At 47.3% G+C, this 22,407-nt stretch overlaps 1 protein-coding gene across 1 annotated transcript in view; it reads left to right on the top strand.

Annotated features, from left to right (window-relative positions):
* The first annotated feature begins 893 nt into the window (after positions 1-893).
* Positions 894-22,407, top strand: part of ACSS1 (acyl-CoA synthetase short chain family member 1) — a 31,035-nt gene continuing 9,521 nt past the window's right edge. Inside the window, exons 1-8 of the mRNA XM_064415262.1 lie at positions 894-1,227; positions 4,386-4,482; positions 12,636-12,835; positions 13,980-14,155; positions 16,066-16,218; positions 17,825-17,972; positions 18,262-18,399; positions 18,996-19,088. Coding sequence (XP_064271332.1) covers positions 933-1,227; positions 4,386-4,482; positions 12,636-12,835; positions 13,980-14,155; positions 16,066-16,218; positions 17,825-17,972; positions 18,262-18,399; positions 18,996-19,088 — 1,300 coding nt within the window. The 5' untranslated portion in view covers positions 894-932. The remainder of the gene's footprint in view (positions 1,228-4,385; positions 4,483-12,635; positions 12,836-13,979; positions 14,156-16,065; positions 16,219-17,824; positions 17,973-18,261; positions 18,400-18,995; positions 19,089-22,407) is intronic.

The following is a 22,407-nucleotide window of genomic DNA, read 5'->3' as shown; positions in this document are numbered from 1 at the left end:
CTGGGTCTCTCTCTCCAGGTGCAGGCGTGTCTCTCGGGGTGCTCCCGGGAGTGCAGGGTGTCCCTGAGCGCAGGGTGCTCCCCCGGGGTGTGCGGGTGCTCCCGGGTGCGGGGTATTCCTGGGTGCGGGGTGCTCTCAGTGCGGGGTTCTCCCAGGGTGTCCCTGAGCGCAGGGTGCTCCCGGTGAGGGGTTCTCCCTGGGTGTGGGGTGTCCCTGGGTGCAGGGTGCTCCCGGGGGGTGCAGGGTGTCCCTGAGCGCAGGGTGCTCCCAATGTGGGGTTGTCCCAGGGTGTCCCTGAGCTCAGGGTGCTCCCGGGGTGTGCGGGGTGCTCCCGAGTGCAGGGTGTCCCTGGGTGCAGGGTGCTCCCGGGGTGTGCGGGGTGCTCCCGGGTGCAGGGTGTCCCTGGGTGCGGGGTGTCCCTGAGCGCAGGGTGCTCCCAGTGCGGGTTTCTCCCAGGGTGTCCCTGAGCGCAGGGTGCTCCCGGGGTGTGCAGGGTGCTCCCGAGTGCAGGGTGTCCCTGGGTGCAGGGTGCTCCCGGGGTGTGCGGGGTGCTCCCGGGGTGTGCGGGGTGCTCCCGGGTGCAGGGTGTCCCTGGGTGCGGGGTGTCCCTGAGCGCAGGGTGCTCCCGGGGTGTGCGGGGTGCTCCCGAGTGCAGGGTGTCCCTGGGTGCGGGGTTCTCCCAGGGTGTCCCTGAGCTCAGGGTGCTCCCGGGGTGTGCGGGGTGCTCCCGAGTGCAGGGTGTCCCCGGGTGCAGGATGTCCCTGAGCGCAGGGTGCTCCCGGGGTGTGCGGCGCTCCCGGAGCCGCCCCGCCGGGGCAGCCCCTCCCCGCGGGCGGTCTTTCCCTTTCGCTCCCTCGGTCGCTGCCTCTCGCTCTCCCGGTGCGGGCGGGCGCGGCGGGGACGGCGGCGCAGGGCTGTGTCTCTGTGTCCCCATGGCGCTGGCGGCCGCCCGAGCGCGGGCTCTGCGCGCCCTCCGCCTCCCGCGCCCCCCGGGCCGTGTCCCGGTGCCGGCCCGCAGCCGCTGCAGCCCCGCGGGGGCTCCCGGGGCGCTGCCGCCCGGCGGGTACCGGGCCTGGCGGGAGCGGGCGGCCCGCGACCCCGCCGGGTTCTGGGCGGACGTGGCGCGGGGGTGGCTGCGCTGGGACAGTCCCTTCCACACGGCCTGCCGGCCCGGCGAGACCGCTGGTTCCGCCCGCTGGTTCCTCGGCGGCCGCCTGAACGTCTCGGGTAAGGGGTCCCGGCCGCGCATCCCCCGCGCCCCGCCGGACGGGAGGCGTCCCCGCGGGGAGAAGTTTCGCCGTCGCCCGTCTTTGGGGGTGAAAAGGAGGATTTCGGTTGGGCGGCGCTGGGAGGAAACAAGCCAGGAATTGCGAAATGCTGGAAGCGGGGAGAAAATCCGAAGCCGGGATAACCCCGGCTAAGCCTCTTGCCCGGGCGCTGCCTCGCGGGCGGCCGCCCTTCGACCTGCGGAGATCGGCCCCGGGATGGGATGCCCACTTTGGGCTCTGCCGGGTGCTGCCCGGCCCCGTGGTGGCGCAGGATGATCCACAGGTGGGGTACAGTCCCAAGCTGCCATAAAAGGGATTTTTTTTTTTCCCCTTTTAAACGAGGATCTTGGTATTTTCCTCCAGTTTCACCACTCAACATGAAGTAAGAGTAAACTTTGCCGTGGCTGCCTTTGAATTCTGTCCATGCCATGTCTGCCCTGAAGGTTCATGTGTGCTTCAGCTGTGCTTCATCTGGTGGGAATGAGCCCCAGCCCCATCCAGGGTACCACGCAGTGGTGATGTCTTTGAACATTTCTGACCTTCATTTCCCATTCCTCGGGGAGGGCACCATTCAGTTGTGCAGTAATTGTAACATCTCTGGCCACTTGTTTTGATGGCCAAAAGAAAGAATCCCCCTCAGGTCTTCCAGAGAGCATTAGAGATTGTCTCCTCCCAGGGGATGATGCCCAGCAGTGGATCCCAAGCTATGGAGATGTGTTTACAGCCCTGTGCCCAGCACACAGCAATCAGAGGATTTTAGCCAGAGTTTTGTTGTCATTAACTCCTGTTGAAAGGAAGATCTTGTCTGAGCACAGCCTACCACGGATCTATTTTTTTCCTCTGTAGAGTGGGATCAACACTTTCTTCTGGATCCCACGTCAGATATTTGATATCTACATATTGCTTGGCCTTGGGTCTGGTTCCTCAACAGACAGAAAATGCCATTTAGTTTTTTTGCATACATAAAAGGAAATCGTAGGCCTTTGAAACAAACGCACAGAATTAAACGGGTTTGCTGTTGCTGGTTTTGTTTTCAAGCGTGATGAAGGCAGTGTGGAGGACACAGGAAGTGAGATTTCTTCAGTACTTTGCCACAGCCAAGTGGCTGTTCTTCTGTTAGGAGACACTGATTTTGTCCTTTCCTCTCTTGATTTGAACACTGTGCAGAAACATGGCAACAGTTCAGGTCCCTGATCCAGAACATCCTGTGTGCATATCTCCCAGCACAGCTGAACCATGAGCAACCGAGTCATCTGATGCTCTTTGCTTGGGGGCCCTTGCAGCAGGATTTTGGGGAGCTTCAGGGCTTCTGGATTTCTCACACTGTAACCCCTGGCCAGGAAAATAACCTGGCAAACTACTACATTTCCCACCAGGACACATTCTCAGGAGCTTGTCTTACTGAGATCAATTGTTTCTGAGCAGTCAAGGAAGCAAGGAAATGTACGGAGAAACCACTAGGGTGTAGTAGTAAGGGGAAGGTCACTAAATTCTATTTTGTAAAATGAGCAAAAGGCTCATGTAAGCCTAAGATCAGGAAGGAAATAATAGCACTTGGCTCTGGTTCACCTGCTGGTTCTTACTGAACACAGAGCTAAATCTCCCACTTGGCTCAGCCAGGGCTTTCTGCAGCAGAAATTCCCTCTGAAGGCCCGTGTGGCTGCTCATGAGTAAGAAAAGTTGTTTGGGCAATGAATGCCATTTTGTGATTCAGTGTAGCATGGCACATTATGTGAGGGTGTAGCTGTGAGGAGCTTGGAGGTGGGAGTTGCTGCTTGTTGTGGACCAAGCCACAGCAATGAGCACAGGTAGAGGAAACCAGTGTATAACTGCTTAAAAAAATTCCCCGCTAAAGCTTTTGTCCTCTTGTATCTTATTAGGATGGCTTAAGAAATGACTTTGTCTTATTTTTATAGTACTGCTGCAGGATTTTGCATTAAAAGACTTTAAACAGCTGAAGAATGCTTTTTCAAATTTTTGAGACTAATACTTGTTCTTGCAATGAAATGTGTTAAATTCTGAGGAATTTCTTTCTCTGTGCACCTTTAGGGTCTCATTCCCACCCTGTGTGGTGTTGTGATGGTGTGATCACAGACCAGCAAAGCTCCTACAGCACACAGCTTTTTAAAATTTATCTAGAAAAATGAAATCCTTTCCCATCAGTATTAATGTTTCCACGAAATATGACCTGAAATCCAGCAATTTTTAAAAAGGTTTTCTCTGAGTTATGCAGCAGTGTCCCTGACTAGTTGCCTGTTGAAATAAAGTAACTGCCTTTGAAAGATTCCAATGCAATAAGTAAGTGTCATATAGGCTTGGAATTAATATTTAACAAGGATGTTCTCTAACTATCAAGCAAGTTGCTACTGGACATGCGGGCAGGTTTCTTTTGTGGATTCTATAAATTTCTTCAGGTTGGGTGCTCTCCCCAAGTCCTTCATTTCAAGTTACTGAGGGGGAGAGATGCACCTTTAAAAGGGAATTTTATACCTTTAAATTTTAGGAGGTGGAATACGCAGCCTGAGACACATTAATCTTTCCCATGGGTCTGAAAATTTGTAGATGTCTGAACTTTGAGTTTGCCATAGATCCTTCAGTTTTAGACATTTTCAGTTAGCTGAGGTTCAGCTCTTTGTTATACCCTGGAACAAAAATGTTTCACATGAGCTTTAATTAGAAAATCCAAATGGTGCAGTGCTAAATATGCCAGCTGGGGAAGACTGTCCGAGTTCTGCAGTGGAATGCTGCTCTGGGGAGCAAAAACATCAAAAGGGTGTCTTGCCTTTGTGCTGCTGGGAGCAGGGGAAGGATTTGGGCTGCAGCTAAATGGCTGAATTGAGCCATGAATTCAGCCCATATCTGAAATTGCCATGGCCTCTTATGGGCATCCATCTCTAAGGCCACTGTGCCAATTAAGCATAGAATGTGTTGTATAGCTTTACTGGAGCTGCAGATGTTCTCAGTTCCTGTGTTATACTTTAGTGTGTGTCTAGCAACCCAAAAACTGATGTTTTATCTTGCTCTTGCTTGCTGTTGCACTTGACCAAGCTAGGTTTACAAAGCACCTTTCATATGTTCAAGCTTTGTTTAAAGCTTTGGGGTTTTTTTTTTTTACAGTAAATTGCTTGGATCAGCACGTCGAAAAGTCTCCAAACAGAGTGGCTCTGATTTGGGAGAGAGATGAACCTGGCACTGCAGTGCATGTCACATACAGGTATGGCACCTTCTCACTATGCCTGGCAGTGTGGGAGACACAGGAAATGGGATTTTTTTCACCTGACAGTTTCCTTTTTGCTTGCTGGAGATACACTTGGGAAAATTTCTGTGAGTAGCTTCTGGTTTCAGCAGAGTAAAAAACGTCTTGGTGCAAATATCTTGAGTTGATGGTCAACAGTTTGATACTGAGCCCTGGCTGGAGGGGATTTTAAGCTCTCCATGTTTCTCTTTCCCTTCCTCAGTGCAGTTTAGAGCAACCTTGAGGCTGCTCTGAGTGACACTGACTTGTAATTGATGCTATAGATTGCAGGGTTTGTTAGAATATGGCAGGTTTAAGCATATTTCTTTTCTCCTTGCTATGTGCCCTCATTTAGGAGACAGCCCTGCCTTTTACATCATCTTTAGTGAGATTTAAATGTTCCCCAGACTTGCACGTTCCTCACTGCATGTTTAGGGAGCCAAATGTTTGAGCTGCTGAATCTCAGGGAGCCAGATGTTTGCTCTGCTAGATCAGAAAGCAGAGGAGATGAAGAATGTCCCTAGCATCAGGCCTTTACAGAATGTTTTCTGGAACTTGTTGGGATTCCTAGAGTTCCTTGGGTCTGAATAGGTTCTATGGTCTGATTCATCTCCAGAATTTATGAAAGCTCCTGGAAACATTATTCATTTGAGTGAGGAAAGTGGTCAGCAGAGAGGAAAATAACTTTGAGAGGTTAGTGCTCCATGCAACAGAAATAAACACTGTCTGATACAAATCTGTGAAAGGAGTGCATTGGTTTTAATCTTGATATTGTTATTGGGCAGGGTGTTTAGGCCTGTTATGATATAAATATGTTGTAATGAGCTGGGTAGCTTGGCTAAGTGCTTTTGCCTTTTGCCATTCTGGTGGTAAACACGGAGATGGAGCCTAAGGTTTCTCCCGGAGTATGTATTGTATGTTTTTCTCCCAGGTTTGTGCACTTTTACTTCTCTCTTTATGCCTCAGGCACGAACACTAGGGGTAAGGAAAAGGTTACAATTGTGCTCAGATCAACCTGATAAGAGAAGCAGCCCAACAAACAGCACAGCCTCATTCAAGGCAGCTCTAACCTCCCCCTCAGGCTGCTGCTTGAAATGTACTGAGCTGCTACAGACACTCAAACATCTTATCTGCAATCTCTGGAGATAAGGGACAGCCTTTCTGAACAGCAACAGGACTGGTGTTTTTTTCCTGGCCATGCCCAAGTGCATTTGGAAGAAAGTATATTTTCAGCCTGTGGAAATGTGATTGCTGTGACATGAAGACAAGTAACCCATATCTGAAAGCTGAACCCTTCTTTGTGCAGCCTTACAGAGATACAGTAACTGGCACCAGAAAGGAGAAAGACGTATTGGCAATCTTTATTTTCAAACTTCTGCCTCTATTTGAGAGCCATGTTTCTGTTTCTGCCTGCTACTCTGGGTCAGATCTGACTGCGTTTGAGTTTCTCAAGAGACTTTGGTCCTACCACGTGGTAAAACAGGTCACTTGGTTCTCTGCTTATCTCATTAAGGCAGGAATAGCTTTGTTGAAAACAGCAATACTCTATGAGTATTTTGCCTTTGCTGTGGTCTTTGGGCTGCATTTTTACAGGTTTTTAATGTGTCAGGAAGCTTTTCCCACAGCGTGTTGGCATTGACTTCCCTTTGAGACAGAGCTTAGTTGAAAACCTTTTGCAGTAGTGCCTTATTTGAGCTAGAAATGTTGTGAGGGAAAGCCTGTCAGAGAAGGACGTGGCCCAGGAGCTGGGGTGCTGGTAGTCCTTGGTGAGCCTTCTGTAGCACATCAGCCTCAGCGTGCAGGGGGGATGCTGGACATGTCTTGGCAGAAGGGAGATTCCCCTTTCCTTAGGCTCTGGGTGTCCTGTTAATGTCACAGCAGCCTTAGAGTGAGGACTTAGCATTCTAGGGAAACAAAGACTTTAATTTGGGCACTGTCTTATGGACCTTTGAGTAAGGTCATGGATTCATCTGGGACAGAGCTGTCCAGGGCTTATGTGCAACATGCTTCAAGGCACCAGTTTTCTGCATTATCTATTTTGCAAAGCTTGCTGCTGTGAGCTGCTTCTCCTCAGAGATAAGCCCTGGGCAACACAAGGAGAGATGCAGCTGCTGGCCTGGTTCTCTGCCTTCTCCTCTGGGAAGTTGTCAGGGATGAGAAAACAGCTGAGTGCTGGCCTTGTTCCCATCACAGCCTGCAAAGGAAGAAGGTGGATGTGCAGGAAAAGGGCTGGAACAAGCTTTCTCCTCCCTGAGGAAGGGGAAAACCTTAATCAGTGGGATGTCCTCCATGCACTGGCAGGAAACAGAGCTGCACTGGAAAGTGCTGTCCCAGCTAGCTCATCCTTGGCAGAAATAAAAGCCTCAATTGGCCTCCACAGTGGGCAAAAGCTGGTGGGCTGTGCTGTCAGTCAGCCCACATCCCTGTGCACCCTTGTCAGCCAGGTGGGTTGTGTTTGTGCAGCAGAGTTCAAGTGCTGTGTGCTAGGGAAGGAATCCAAACATCTGCTGGTGGGCAAAGATGCCCAAAGCCATGGGTGAAACATTTCACATTTGCACCAGGAGATGATGGCTGTCCTTACAAGCTCAGTTGTGATGATCTTTTCCACTGCTGAGTTTTGTCCTGTGTCTCTAGCTGATGCAAGGAAGCATCAGCTAGAGAGACAGCCTGTCAAGAAAAAAAATGTTCATTGGCTATTTTTGCTTTTCTTTCCTGTGGGTTTAGTTTCTATCAAGTAGAAATTTATCTCAGTTTCAAGTCATCTCTGGTTTTGAATGAGAAGGCAAGAGACTTGGTTTTTTACTACTATGTAACAACAGGAAGTACAAACCTCTTTGGCTTTTGTGGCTGCAGTCAGCAAAGTGGGGACAGGTCATGCAAATCAGTTATCAAGAGGCTCTCTGGCTCTCCAGAGGCTAAGCCACCACAAGCTCATTTGCTTAGCAGCACTGTGGTGCTGTGAGCTGACAGCTGAATTTATTGTCAGAAGAGTCCAACCAGACCAGGAGTGTTTTGTCCTGCTCTGTGGATGTTGTCGAGGCTCAGAGCCTTTGAAACCTTGCAGAGGAATTGCCCAATGCATTGTTGAGCCTGGGTTTTTAAAGTACTGTGCCTTATAAAAGCAGGTGGAGTTGGTGGCTGGAGCTGTTGGGTTGCAGCCTCTCTAAGTTCAACAACAGGAGGTGTTGGAGACAGCAGCTAAAGTTAGCCAGCCCTCCCCCTGTCTGACATGGAGTTATTTATTCTCTCTGGCGTTCCCTGGTTTACCATGGTCTCTACAGTTTATCCACCTGTGACCCAGTGGATCTGCAAAATCCCATGGCTGTTGTCAATGGGAGCTGTGGGAAGTGGGCAGCAGAATGCATTAGCTAAACTGTTTTTCATGAGGGTTGCAGGTCTCAAAAGAAGGGTGATCATTTTGGTGCAGAAAATGTTGCTGCCAGAGGGAAAGTTCAAAATGCAAAATACAAAGCAGGGAGAGAGGAAAGCTAAAGGACCAGAAATCAGGGTCCTGGGTAGGTGGGAGAGAAGTGGTTGGACATCTTCATGAGCAACATGACAGCTATGCCTTTAAAAATGGATTCCTCAGCCTGAGCTAAAGTAGATGAAATTGTATTAGAGATCACAGTGAAGACTGTAGCTGGAAGCCATGATGGTACTTGCCATTGGCAGCAAAACTCTTTTCCAGAGCTGTCTTTGTAAGTTGAGGTTGCAAGTAAATCTTTCTCAGGCTTGCAGATTTCCCCATCCAAGACAGCTCATGGATTTTTCACTTTGTCACCTGAAACAGGTTACAAGGGGTTTCCCTTGCCTTGGGTTCAGGATGTCTGCAGGAAGGCTGGGCAGTTGTTCTCTGATGGCCAGTTTGGACACTTGGCCTGAATTTTCAAACAGTTTCAGCCTAATCCAAACTATGGTTCCAGGAAATAAACTGATTGCTGCAAGAAATAGTCAACCCAGCTTTTGTGTCATGACAGCAGAGAACATGGCTTGGGCTAAGGCTCTAAACCAGGTACTCTCAAAGCCTGTATATGTCATTAAACATATTAAGAAAAAGTTTACAATCATTTTGCAAAAGGCTGCTTCCCAAAGAAGGTCTTGATGCAATTTTTTTTTAATGTAAAAGGAACTGGCTTCCTTTGTTTTAGAAAGCTGTACGCTGTCTTGCTGTGGCTAAAGGTAACATCAGGCTTACTGGAAGGCTGTTTGTGCAAAGCATCCCTGAAATGCGTCAGAGAAGTGCCACGTGGTGCTGATGGGTGTTACAGAAGTTGTTCCAGACACTGCACTGAGCAGTGGGCTCTGGAAGCTGTATCTGGGGAGGGATCTGGGAGAAATATGGTCTGTCAGTTCCTGAACAGAGATGTAAGGACAGGGAGAGGAGTGCTGGCTGTCAGATTAAACAGGACTGGCTTGAGCAATGATGTGCTGGCTCTGTTGGAGGGCTAGCCTTGCTTAGGAATGATGCTGTGGTAGCTGAGGAGATGCCTGCATAGTGAGTGATGAGTCTGGAAGACAACAGGCTCAAAGCCTTTTATCTATGGACAAAATGGAAGCACACCTTATAGAGAGAGACACAAGAGTTAATTATTAGTTTTAGCCCTTAACACTCTAATCTTCTTACTCAAATCCTAAATCATACAGAAAGAAATAGGTCCTGCTGGTTACCACCGATACCCACATTTGTCCAGCAGCAGGTGAACATGTCTCTTTCTGGTCCTTTGTGTTCATTAATGCATCTGCCATCTTCCTGGCTTGCTTTGTTCTAAATGCACAGGCTGGATCTATTGCTCTTTCTCCTCAGCAAATGGTTTCCCCTTCTGGTTGCTGCTTCCCCGTTTCTCCTCGCTGCTCTGACACTTTACCCACTGAAGCAGTGTTTTCCTGTACAATTTGTTCTCTTACTTGTTCTCAGCTCTTGCAATTTGCTTTTGCAGAGGATCCTCAGACTGTTGTTGCCATGGACTGACTCTGTGGTTTCTCACTTTCTCGCCCGTCTCTGTCAGGAGGGGCTGGGCACTTCCTTGTGCTTGCAGCACATTTCCTTCTCCTGCAGTGGCTCTGCTGAGATCCTCCTGCTGTCTGCCCTGCTTGCACAGAGGGAGCTGAGTGCTCCAGGACCCTCTGTGTGCCCCAGGACCCTCTGTGTGCCCCATGGCTTTGTTCCTCTCTGGTGGTTATTCCTGCCTCCCTCTGCTGAGTGCAGTGCCCTGCTCTGAGTGCCTGCACTGAAGAAATCCTTGGGAATGCAGGCAGCAGGTGGATGTGCCATGCTGCCAACACACCTTCTGGCCAGCATTCCATGCCATTGCCTCTGTGTTAGGAGTGGGTTTGAGGGTTTCAGTTACTCTTGGCTCTTCTGACCTTGTGTGATGGAGGAGCTACAATGCCAAGCTTGGCAGTAGTAGCAGATGGGGAGGGTGATGGTGGCTGTGGTCTCCTGCTGCTCAGTTTGTTTAGGTGCAGTGACTGCACAGTGCTCATTCCTCCCCAGGATGAGTCTGGGTTGAGGACTGACAGTGTGTAACACGCTGCCTGCCTGTACCAGCTGCCTGCCTGTTAGATTACAAAATGTGCTTGAAGGAGTCAAGGGAAGGATTCCTGACACAGTATTTTTGCTAACTCCCTTTCTTGAGCTGGAGAGCAAGCCTGACTTGCTGCCACAAGAGCCAAAAGACATACCTGATGCTCAGGGATTTGTGGATGTCTTTGTTGGAGTTCTTGGCTTCACCTTTCCCTCACCTTTGTGTCCATTCCTCCATGTGCTGCAGCTCTGAGGGACATCCAAGGTCTTTCTATCCCAGCATTTCAGCATACAAAGAAGAGGCAGATAGATCCGTGGGTAAAGACTGATCCATGTTGTCTATCATCTTACTTACACATGCTCATTAAGCAAATGTCAAATTGGGGTTAATAATAAAAAACAATGAGAGCTTCTGCCATTGTGGTCACCAAATCCTGAATAAGCAAAAGGAACAAGAGAAGTCATGGAGTTGCTCAGAAAACAAACCTTAGACAGAGATACTCTGGCATTTCTGTATGGGAGAAAGAGGCTGCAGCTCAGAAAGCACATGAGTATTTTCCATTGCAGATAAGTAGTTTCAATTTTTCTTTCTCACAGCTGTCTCTCTGGGGCTGGTTTCCCTTCATGTGCTTTGTAGTTGAGCAGCTTTTGTTTTGCCTCTGTTATTTATCCACATTGAAACTTTTCTTTGATTCAGCATCAGGTAAATTCCAGACCTGAAAATGTGGCCTTTTAGGACAAGACACCAAACCAATGGTTGGGTGGGAATTCATTATTTCACAGAGTTGCTCAGTTCATGAACTCAGTAAAAGCAAAATAATAAGTCTGACTGTGCACCTCCATGGTCATGAAGGGCTTGGGAAGAGGTGTTCAGTGTTGTGCTTTAGAGTTTAGGCTGATCTTAAACTATAAGGGATTAGAGAGAATTCAGTCTGGGGTGCAGCTACTCCATCCCTGCTTTCTGCAGGCTTGTGGTCTCTGCAGGGGCAGCTGTTACCAGCTACTGCCAGAGAACAGGCACTGAACACATCTGGCCACCTCTCCGGGTTCAGAAATGGACTGTTTACTTGATGCTATTGGAATAGTCTTAGAATAAATAGCATGAAGTGCTGTGCCTTGGATTTGTCTCATTTTCCTTGTCTTCTCTCTTGGTTTAAGACAAGTTAAGGTGTGGACACTCCAAAAATTACTTATTCTTAGCCCATAGTTTTGATAAGATATTTCCAAAGCAGAGCACTTCAGATTTTATTTCCAACTTGCGAGGGTTTAAAAAAAGGAACAAAATAGTTTTTGATGAACCAGGAACAGCTTTTCATTTTATTTGCAGCTTAGCTGCAGTTGAAAATTGGGTTTTTTTGCAGCTATTGCCAGTTATGGAAGAAGAGGATACTTAAGATAAAGATTCATGCTTTACAGCTTGTTAGGGAATGCAACCCCCCAAATGAATTTCTTTGTTAAAAGTTATGGGGGTCCCTGGTGGTATAGCTTAGAACCCCTAAGGGTTCACAGGTGGCAGGGTGATGATGAACATGCTGGAGAGTAGAAGATGTGTCTCTTCTCTGAGCCTTGGTACTCGGAGAGTTCGTGAACCCAAAGGACAATTCCTGGCAGACTCTGCCAGTCAGCTCCTCTGAGCTGATGATTGGCCCCAGAAGGAGTGCTCTGCTGCCCTTTGTCAGCACCCTCCCTTGGCATGAGCCCACTCCTCACCTGGCACAGTATCCCTTGTTCCCAAAGCCCTTCCACTGCAGGCGTACAGAGCTGTTCAGCCCATGGCAGCATCCTGGTCCCAGCTGTACCTGCAATTGTGTTATCCCCTGTGCAGGCATCAGAATAAGGGAATGTGCAAGCCCTTGCCCACAAAGTGCTTTTTCATTCCTTAGAGGAACGTTTTTGCTGTTGTCACCATGTCATAGCAGAGTCCCATGAGAAGAGACTTTGTTCCTGTTCTTGGTGCTGCTGAGTTTCTCTGTGCAAGAGTGGCAGCAGTACCTGTGTTCTGCAAGGCTGTTGAGCTGCAGGTGATGCAGCTTTGATGAGAATCTTGTAAAGTCTGCCCCTCATACAAGTGCCTCCAGAGTTCTCCTTTCTTTCCTTGTGCATGCAAACGTGTTGCTTACCCTTGCAATTTAAAGAGAAGCTCCTGGTTGTGGAGCACTTCCAGCTGTTGCCCCACTTAGACAGTGCGGCAAATCTTTGGACAACACTTCCATTTCATCTTGTGTTTATCCCACTTGTGTTCCCAGTGGCTTTGACTGAGCCTCATGGGTAAAATGGCATCGGCAGTGACTGAAATGAACCCTGATTTCTGGAGGCAGCATGACAGCACCTGGCTTGCTGGGTGCTGTGGCCACATTACAGCCTGGCAGCTCTGGACAGTGCCTGCAGCTCTCCCTCCTGTCAGAACCACTCTGCCCTTTCTTCTCCCCTCCACAATGGCAGCAGCAGCCTGGCTACCAGCATGCCCCCATCTTCTTTAAGATGCCCTGCACTGCTGAGATGAGGTGCAGAGGTGATCATGAAGCCTCACTCTGCCCAAGTTCATCTTTGCTCACCCCGTGTAAATCAGGTTGTGCAGTCACATGACAACATTCCTTCTGTGCCACAGGGAACTTCAGGATCTGACTTGCCGCCTTGCCAACACCCTGAAGAAATATGGGATCCAGAAGGGGGACAGGGTGGCCATCTATATGTCTGTGTCCCCCTTGTCAGTGGCAGCCATGCTGGCTTGTGCCAGGATCGGGGCTGTTCACACTGTGGTCTTCGCTGGATTCAGCGCTGAGTCCTTGGCTGGGAGAATCATGGACTGTGAGTAGCTGCAGACTGGGGAACAAACACCTCTGTTTCAGTGCTCCAAGGTGTTTCCCAGCCCTGTGTTTTCTTGGCAGAAAGAGTTTTCTTGATTCATTCTCTCCTAGCATGGCAGTTCACTCTCCACTGCAGAGTGCAGTGAGGAGCCTTTTCCTGAGTGACACCTGCAGTGTCCTCTGGCCTTAGAATACTTAATAAATTGCTTAACATTCAGTGTACACTGGGTTGTTGCTTGACAGCAGTGAAACTGGAAGGAAAACCAGAGCTTAGGAATAGGGCCTGATTTGTTGTTTTGCAGTATAATTGCAATGTTTCTTTGATACTCTTGGACAGAACTAATTCTGCATTCTCAATTGGGATCCTGTGATTTATGTATAGTACTGGAAGTGTTGGCAGCCTGCCCCTGTTCTGTGAGCCCTTCTACCAGCAGACAGAGCTGTTCTCAGCCCCAAAGTACTTGTATATTGTGATTAGGTAAAAAGTGATGCTAAAAATAGCAACAGAAGAAGAAAATAGCCAGTGGCTCACGTCCTAGCAGTCACATCAGTTTATTTGTGGCTAGTGTGAGGGAATAAGTTTTACAGAAATTGTCATGTTCTTTTCTTCTTTTTAGTGGTGTTGATCTGCAGAGGGCAAGTACATGTTTTAGTTATCCCTCACACAGGGAACTGGGAAGAAGCTGCTCTGCATGTCAGCTTTGGAAGGCAGGGATGGATGATTTAAACTGCAGTGAATGACACTTGGGCTGGATGTTGGGAAAGACTTCCTCACATTCATGATAGGCATTGGAGTGGACTGCTGGGGAGAGGGTAGAGCAGATGCCATTGGAGTGTTTTAGGAAATGGAAGGGGTAGCTGGACTGGTTTAGCTGAAGCAGACCCTGCCTTGAGGTGGGGGAGTTGGACTGGATAACCTATGGAGGTCCCAGGGGAGGACCCTTAATCTCAGGGGTCTCCCTTAACCTGTGTGTCTCAGGTTTTAAAGTGTTTTCTTCAGTGACACTGACTGGTTTTGACTGACCGCAGTTCTGAGTATTTGTCACACATGTGTCCTATACATCACCCCCAAAGTAATGAAAGTTAGGTGTGCATACTAGCCTGGAAGACAGGCTGGCATGTCTGCTGATTCTTTCTCTTTTTAGCTGGATGCAAAGCAGTTATCACATACAACCAGGGAGTCAGGGGAGGCCGAACCATAGAGCTGAAGGCAACTGTGGATGAAGCTGTGAAGAACTGTCCAAGCATCAAACATGTGTTTGTGGCTCAGAGGACAGATAACAAAGTCCACATGGGTGACCGTGATATTCCCCTTGAAGAGGTATGTTGCTGTTGGATAACTCCTTTCAGGCCTGAGTGTTGGCTAGGATAATCTTTCTCTCCATGAGTGCTTTTGGGACCTGAGTTCTGCTCCTTACAGCATCTGGATCTTCACCCTCAAATGGACTGCCTGTATTTACAGTCTGCTAGGAGTGTGAGTCGAAGCAGCTCAATCTATGTCTGGTTTATCTCAGCGTGGGCAGGGGTTATGCTGCTCCATTTCACAAGTCTTGCAAATAGTGCTGAGATTTAAGGAGTGTTTCCTGAGACCCAGAGGCCATGGAGAACATCGTGGCTGTTGTTATTTTCAGACACTGTGTTATGGATTGCATGTGTACTCAGACTGGACACTGCTGAAAGGCAGAGCAGAAATAATGAAGTTCCTAGAGAGGCTTTATCCAGACATGAATAGAGTTGTGGTTGTCCCATGGTGGTAGAATAGTGATGGCTTGGAAATATTTAGAGCCTGTGTTTCCTGGGGAAGAAAACAGCAGTTGTTTTTATGTGTTTAGCTGGCACACATGGGATTCCAGCCTAATGCAGAAGTAGTTTTATCAGTTTGCTGGCAGCAGTAAACAGGAACTACTCATGCTAATAATGCCTGGAAAAAGCTAATCTACTGGCAAGATAATTGCTCAAGAGTCTCTGTGCTGGTCACGTGAGATAGGAAGTACTAGTGTAAGTTAAACAGAGAAGACAAGTTTACTCAGAAATTGTCTTACTCCTTACTCCACAAAGGACGTTCTGATTATTTTCCTTGGTCTGCAAACAGCCTGAGGTACTTCAGTGATCTAAGAGCTGAGCTCATCCCAGTGTCAGTTTTGGGATCTGAAATAGAACAAGAATTAAACAGTTATTGGTGTTAACTGTCCTTACTGATCTTTACAGCAGCTGTACTTTCCAGCTCTTGTGCAATGGCTTACTGCAAAATTTAAGCTCTCTTTGTAATGGAGCATATGAGGATGCCATCTTTGTTTAAAAAACTGACAAGTCAACCTGAACTGGATGTGCTGAAATGTCATGAGAAATACCTGAGATGAGCAGCAGTGCTGTAACTCAGAGGCTAAGAATTACATTTTGTGAACTCTCCCTATTTTATTAAGCTTTGTTTGTCAGACTCTTTTAAACAACTGGACCTACTGATGGTAATGTTCACTTGTAAATGCAGTGTGTTTACAGTGTATTCTCATAAAAAGGCAGTACCAAGAAATTCCTCCAAGGAGCCACCTAATAATTCTTGCAGGAATTATTCATCAGGACAGTACAGAGCTCGAGAGAGGCTCTGACCTAGCAGGGCATTGCATCCTTCCCTCCTGTGGTTCTGACTGTGGGGTGAGGAGAGGGTCTCACCCAGCTGGCCAAATAGTGGAGTATGAAGAGAGTGATGGAGGCAGGAGAGTAAAGCACTCTTCTTCTGCGTAGAAAAATTAGAACTTGAGGGTCAAATGGACAGGACAGTCATCCACTGCTGGGGCCAGGGAAGGGAGATGAACACACCATTTAACTGTAGCACTGCAGTTTTTACAAGAAAAGGAAGGTACAAGGCAGTACCCAGCCAGCCTTGCTGCTGCTGTCAAGTTTTTGCAGTCACATTTTGGATTTCTACCAGCAGCTTGCAAAGGCTTGAAATGTAGGCAGCTATGACTTACCATTTTTTTTCCCCAGAAATGTTATTTTATCTGGCCAGTTCTCCTTGACTTCTCTGCCTAGCAGAGGTACTGGTGGAAATGTTAGATGCTATACTAGGAACTTTTCCACCAGGTGAGCCCATTTCATCTATGATATATCCGTGGACATTTGTGAGGGGCAACAGCAATGGGGGCTCTTGTCCCTGTGGCCTTGCTTGCAGAGGGAGTGATGGTTGGCTCCACATAATCAGTCTTTCTGTCTTTACCATGTTTTCTTTCTTAGGAGATGACCAAGGCAGATTCTGTCTGCATTCCAGAGAGCATGGACAGTGAAGATGTGCTCTTCATGCTGTACACCTCAGGCAGCACTGGGAAACCCAAAGGAATCGTTCACACCCAGGCTGGATACCTGCTGTATGCTGCTCTCACACACAAGGTAACTCAGCTGCCTCCTCTGAGAAAGGTTCACTTACCTTTTAGCAGTGCTGACAGGAGAGACCTGGATCAGGGAGGAATGCTGGATTCTCTGCCTGCTGCCCAGTTGGCTTATTGGTTGTAAACAAACTGGAAAACATCTGAACTGTGTCATTAATCTTCAGGATTTGTTCTGAGGAATATGATACTATTCAAACCTGAACATAGAATTATGAAAGCAAGGAAATGACAGTGCTGCTCTTGCATTTAAAATGTGCCAATGTTGGCTGCCCAAAATTTGCAGCTGAGGAGATTCTGGAAAGTATCTTACTGGCATTGGTAATGTGAATATTATTGTAGTATTTTGCATTGGGTTGCTGGATTTTTTTATTTCAGAGAGGATCTGGACGCTTAAAACAGCCTCTTCACACTGTACTTGTCTGAAGAACAAAAATTGCATTTCTCCTCTTGTGGTTGCACTTCTGTTCTGCTTTTCTGGGTGATCTAGGGAAAATGTTTTAACTCCCTTTCTCATGAAAAAGGAAAGAGTCAAGGCACTGCTTCTTGAAGCTTCTGGTCTGAGGTCTGCATATTGAAAGGTAACAGTGAAATGAGGAGAGGACTGTGGTGAAAGATCTCCATCTGGCTTTAGTGGTATCACCCTGTTTGTAATCACACACAATTCATGTGAAGGTTTTCTTTCTTTAGGCTGACATGGTTGAATTTTTAGAAGACTTGAATGTTGAAGTATCAGACTTCTGTGCATGAAGGGCACTTTTTTTTTTTTTACGTCACCTTTTCTAAGTGACAGCATAAACACCAAGGCATCTCTTTTTTAGTCCAGAATGTAGATCTGCACCCTGGTGCATTTTCTCCATCTGCAGAGTGCATGAGAGGGAAAGGCACTTGGAAAAGTAAGGTGAGAATTGTCTTTTATAGGTACAGGGATCAGCTGATCTATGTGATCTCTGTGGTTTTTGCACACTCACATGTGACACTCTTATCACACACTCATGGGGAATTTTTTAGTTCTCATCCATAAACCTGACTCCTTATGAGTCAGGACCTCTTCACCATATGGTAGAGGAGTTAGATTTACAGTGGAAGCATTTGCCATATCCAAGAGAAGATAATGAGTTCTCCAAGGTCTTTATCTTGAATTTGATGAGCAAGGAGAGGGTGGCATCTGGAAAGCGATGCACTCATATAGAGAAGCTGAGCAGCTAAGAATATTTCTCAGGAAATGTTTTATGGGCACCTGTGAGTTCCTCTAGATCTCTCCTAGAAATCTGTTGATATTGGTGAAGGGTCTGAGACTCTGTGGTCTGCAGTATCCCTGCGACTCAGAATCAGCTCTACCATGTGGAGCACCCTGGAGCAGGCAACCTTAGGTGTCCAAGGCTCTGAGCTTTGGCTGGGGATTTGTTGCTCCAGCTGAGCAGCTGATGGTAGAGCCATGCTTCCTTGTGTGTTTGCAAACGTGTCAGGAGCCTGGGAGCCCTGGTACTCTGACTCGCCTCCTCACCTCGGGCTGGTCTTTGTGTGGCACTTGCCCCGTGCCCTCTCCTGCTCCCAGCTTTGAGCACCTGCCTACAGGAAATCAGCTGGCCTTACCTTTATCTTTGCAGTATGTGTTTGACTACCAGCAAGGAGATGTTTTTGGCTGTGTGGCCGACATTGGCTGGATCACAGGACACAGCTATGTTGTCTATGGACCACTCTGCAATGGAGCCACCTCTGTCCTGTTTGAAAGCACTCCAGTGTACCCTGACCCAGGTGAGGAAGTGGTGGGAAAAGGTTTGGCTAGACGTGGCCAAAGAGGTTTAGAGAGACCTGTCCAGCATGACCTGCCTGCTCAGGTGAGGTAAGGTCCATTGCTTTGGATCGTGTGTGTACAACACTCAGGAACATCTGTGAATCCAGGGTAGGAAAAAAAAAGCTGTCATTGCTTTTGCTTTGTACTCACAGCAGTAACAGCTCCAGCTTTAGCTGTTGACCTTTCAGCTGAGCGTTTGCAGCAGTATGTCAGTGCTGGAAGGGTAAAAAGCCAGTTTGTGATTTGCAGGTCGTTACTGGGAAGTGGTGCAAAGGTTGAAAATTAATCAGTTCTACGGAGCACCTACAGCGATACGCCTGCTGCTGAATTATGGAGAGGAGTGGGTGAAGAAATATGACAGATCTTCCTTGAAGGTTTTGGGTTCAGGTAAGGGACATGAAATCTTCATCTGAAAAAGACAAAGGGTTCTGTCTGGTGAAATGAAGATGCCAGAGGAGCTCAGCTGATCACACGGGATGTGGTTAGAAAAAAGATGATAAAGCAGGCTCTGTGTCTAGCTTTTAAAATATTTTCTCAGCAGAAGAAGCAAAAAAAAAAAAATAAAATCACATTTTGGGTCCACTGAACTTTTGTATGATTGCCTGTTTCCTAGATTATTTTTCAGGATCACATTCTTGGCTAAAAAGATTTATCTAATGTCAAAGGGCATCACTTTGAATTTTACTGGCATAGGTGACCCAAGCAGAATTTTCCTGCATTATTTTCTATTCTGGAGGTTCTTATTACATGACCTGCATTGATCAGTTACTTTCAGTGATATTAATTTCTTGCCTTTTGATCCTTCTGGAAGAAGTCAGTCCTCAGTTACATGAGTGCACTGCAGTCCTTTGTGCATCCCAGGAAAAGTGTGGTGAGCATTCCGCTTGGAGATCACGTGTTCAGCTTGTTGTGCACCCAGAGGGAGAATGAACTGCCTGCAGTCTCCTGGGTCTCAGGTTGTTTTCTTTCTTGTTTTGGTCTAGTGGGAGAGCCCATCAACAAGGAAGCTTGGCAGTGGTTCTACCAGGTGGTGGGAGAAGGGCGCTGTACCCTTGTGGACACGTGGTGGCAGACAGGTGAGAGGCAGCCTCGGGGGCACAGGGGACCCTGACCTTTGACAGGTTGCTGGTGGGGAGAGAGGGTTTAACACATTTCAGTTTGATCCAAAAAGTCTGTCAAAATATCCCTCCTGGCACTTGGATAAGCTTTTGAAAGTCACTGGGGAGTTTCTGCACATAACAGCAAGGTTACGTGCAGAATGTCTTATACAACATGTAAAAGCAATAGCAGTGTTGGTTTTTTTGTTTTCCTCTAAATGTTCTTTGATATTTTGAGTGCTGGAAAATGCCAATTGCTGCTAGAAATATGAGGCAGAGATTGAATTTCTGGGCAAAGCTGGCAATAATCAGCTTGGATTGCAAAACTCATTTTCAGTTTATTAACTGTACTAACCTTGGTATGGTCTTATCATGCTAAAGCACTGATAGCACCACATAGCCACAATCTGTACTTAGGTGTGCTTTGTTCCCTTTTCTGGGAATGATCAGGCGAGGATGGAAAACTGTGTAGCCAAAGGGACCTGGTGTAGCTACTCTGGCAGATTGGAAAGGAGTGAGTGGAGATTTGCTGGCTGCCCATCAGGTGGCTGGAGGACAGTGGTCATCACCCAGCAGTGCTGCTGAAGAGCCCCTTCTCCCATGATATATTCTGTAGTTGCGTTGGCCCTGGAGCTCTGATGCCTCAGAAAGGATGCACTTGTGTACTGGCAGCGTGCTTGGCCCAGCTGTGTGCAGCAGTTGAGGTTTGTTTGCTGTGTACAAGCTGGAGCAGAGCTGGCCTCTTCCTCCTGGCTGCCCTGGCCAGCAGCAGGGAGAGGCCATGTGCTGTACCCAAAGTGGGGTTGTACTGCCAGTGGGGCCCTCTGCTCAAAGGAGTCCTGCAGCTCCTTCCTGGCTCCTTCCTCAGCACCCAGTCCTCCCTTCCCTGGGCACCAGCACTCAGCAGTTGCTAGAGGTGTCTTGCAATATGTCCTTCTCAAGTCATGAGATCCAGTTTGCCATGGAGACAGGAGCACAGCTGCTGGCATTCTGCCTCTGCTGAAAAATAGTCTTAGACTACCATTGAGCAGCATATTCATTCCCTTTCCAGTCAAGCTGCTCCTGATTTCATCCTTATTCCTGCTAGCAGGCTCTCTATCTCAGTGTGATAAATATTCTCCTGGCACACAACCAAGTTCCATTTAATCCAGACCAGACTTGCAGGCTCTTTTTTTTTAATTTTCAGATTTGAAATAAAACCACCTCAGAATTCAGAGCAGCAATGTTAACAGCTATCTCCTTCACCTACTGATTTCTTAAATCTTTTGAGTTCCTACATGCTGAGCAGAAGGAAAGGTGATGGCTAGGTCTTTGCTCATCATATGCTTTCTTCCTCACTGCTCTGGAAGAAAACACCACGGAGAACCAGTTGATTGCTGCACATTGATGTAATTGAGAAGAATCCAGTTTTGCCCTAACACTTTTTGCTTTGTTTAACTGGTACATGCAGTGTTCATGCTGTGTTATCTATTTTCTCCAAAGTACAGTGTTATATCTTGTATTAAACTGTATCTCTTCTGAGATTTTGTCAGGTGACAGGTTAAAAAACACTCACTGGACAATCTGTTAGTGCAGAATGCTTGGTCTTGCCTTGAACCAGCACCAGTTTTGTAAATAAACAGTTACCAGCTCCTGGAGGCATAATTAATGATAAATATTCATGACATTGATTTTATTAGAAAGTGGAATCAATCTTTTTCTACAGCTGATGCTTTAATAAAGAGGAAGCCAATTTAATCTTGGAAGGATTATATATGCCATTTAAACATAAAAGGAGCGTGGGAAGAGATCACAGGAGCAATGTGATGGATGCTGGCTGTGGTCCTGCAGTGTCACCTTCCCTATACAGTTTCAGAATAGCTGGTTAATTGTGCTGCTGTGTGCAGTGTCCTCCACGGGACACTGCTCTCCAATGCAGCAACCTGTTGCCAGCTAATAAAGCCTGGCAGGCATCAGCAAATGGTGATTTAAGAATCCACTTTAAAGTCTTTGGATGAGGCAAATGAATGAGAGAGCAATCATGAGAGGCAATTTTAATAGTGTAGTGTGTGCAGATGAAAAATTCCTATGGATTTTGCTGTTAAGATACCAGGTTGTGATTGAGAGTAATGGAATCAAAGCTGTGTTTGAATTTTAGGTGTAGTTTTTCGTGATGCAGAAGAGACACTAGGTATTTTCACTTTTGTCACTGATTTCACCAAAAAAAAAAAAAAAAAAGCAGCCATGAACAGAAGTTGGTTTTGAAAGACATCTCCGAATACCCTATGGAAGCTTTTGTTGTTGGTATCATCTTACATTGATTTAGACTGGGCTGGTGCCTCTGGAACAGATTTCCCCCAGAGCAGTCACTCCAATCTGTCTGTGGTAGAGAGCACTTGCTCTACTCTGCTGCCAGACAGGATCTCTCCATGGCAGAGGGGAGCCTTGTTCAAAGCACCCATCCCCTGCTCAGACTCTGCTGTCCTTGCCCAAAGTCTGGGTGGGTTTGTACCCTGTTGAAGCGTGGGCACAGGCAATGTGGAAACACAGCTCTTCTCTGCCAGCTCTGCCTCTGAATAGAAAGGGCAGGGTAGAGCCTAGAAGTTTTGCTTGATGTCATCTGTCAGGGGCTAAAACTGGTACTTCTAAACCAATTTAAAATAGGTCTTCACCGTGCAAATAATTTTTAAGACACCCTTGCTACCATGCAGCTCCCTCAGGAGTGAGACTTTACTGCCTGGTGTGTGGCTGGCTGCAGGATCTGGGGGATGTGGCAAACACCCCATGCTGAAACACAGCTCTCAGTGCTGCATGTAGGATGAGGACTGGCTTAGCAAGAGCAGCCTTCAGTTCAGTCAGGGTCCTTGTCCTGATGCAGGTTTTGTCTGTGCAAAGAGCACAGCAGGTGTCTGGGGTGCTTCTTCCTGGAACAATTCAAGCTCCTCTTTTCAAAATTTGCAGAAACATGAAGGGAATGCATGCCCATCGATGAAATGGGAAAGACTTCTATGTGTGAGCCACATGTGAAAACATTTGCTAGAGATCTAAAGCTTAAGGACATCAGAGACCCTTCTTCAGAGCTGGATGCAAATTCAGGGTCAAAATGAGCCATTCCAATCCCTGGTTTCAATTTTCACAAGCTCAGCAAAGCTGGAAGAGGAATGCACTCTCCATGTGGCAGAACATACCTTTATTTATAGAGCTGTGTTTTAAAAGCCTTATTCTCCTTTGTTTTTGTTTCTCTCTTGTGTTTCTGAATTAGATTTAGAATAGAAAAGACCTCATTAAGGTTGGAGTCTGATTTAATGTTCATCCCAGC

This window comes from Passer domesticus, chromosome 3 (assembly GCF_036417665.1).
Source record: "Passer domesticus isolate bPasDom1 chromosome 3, bPasDom1.hap1, whole genome shotgun sequence".
Classification (NCBI taxonomy): domain Eukaryota; kingdom Metazoa; phylum Chordata; class Aves; order Passeriformes; family Passeridae; genus Passer; species Passer domesticus.
Note: the sequence above shows the minus strand (reverse complement) of the source record. Positions and strands in the feature narration are given on the sequence as shown.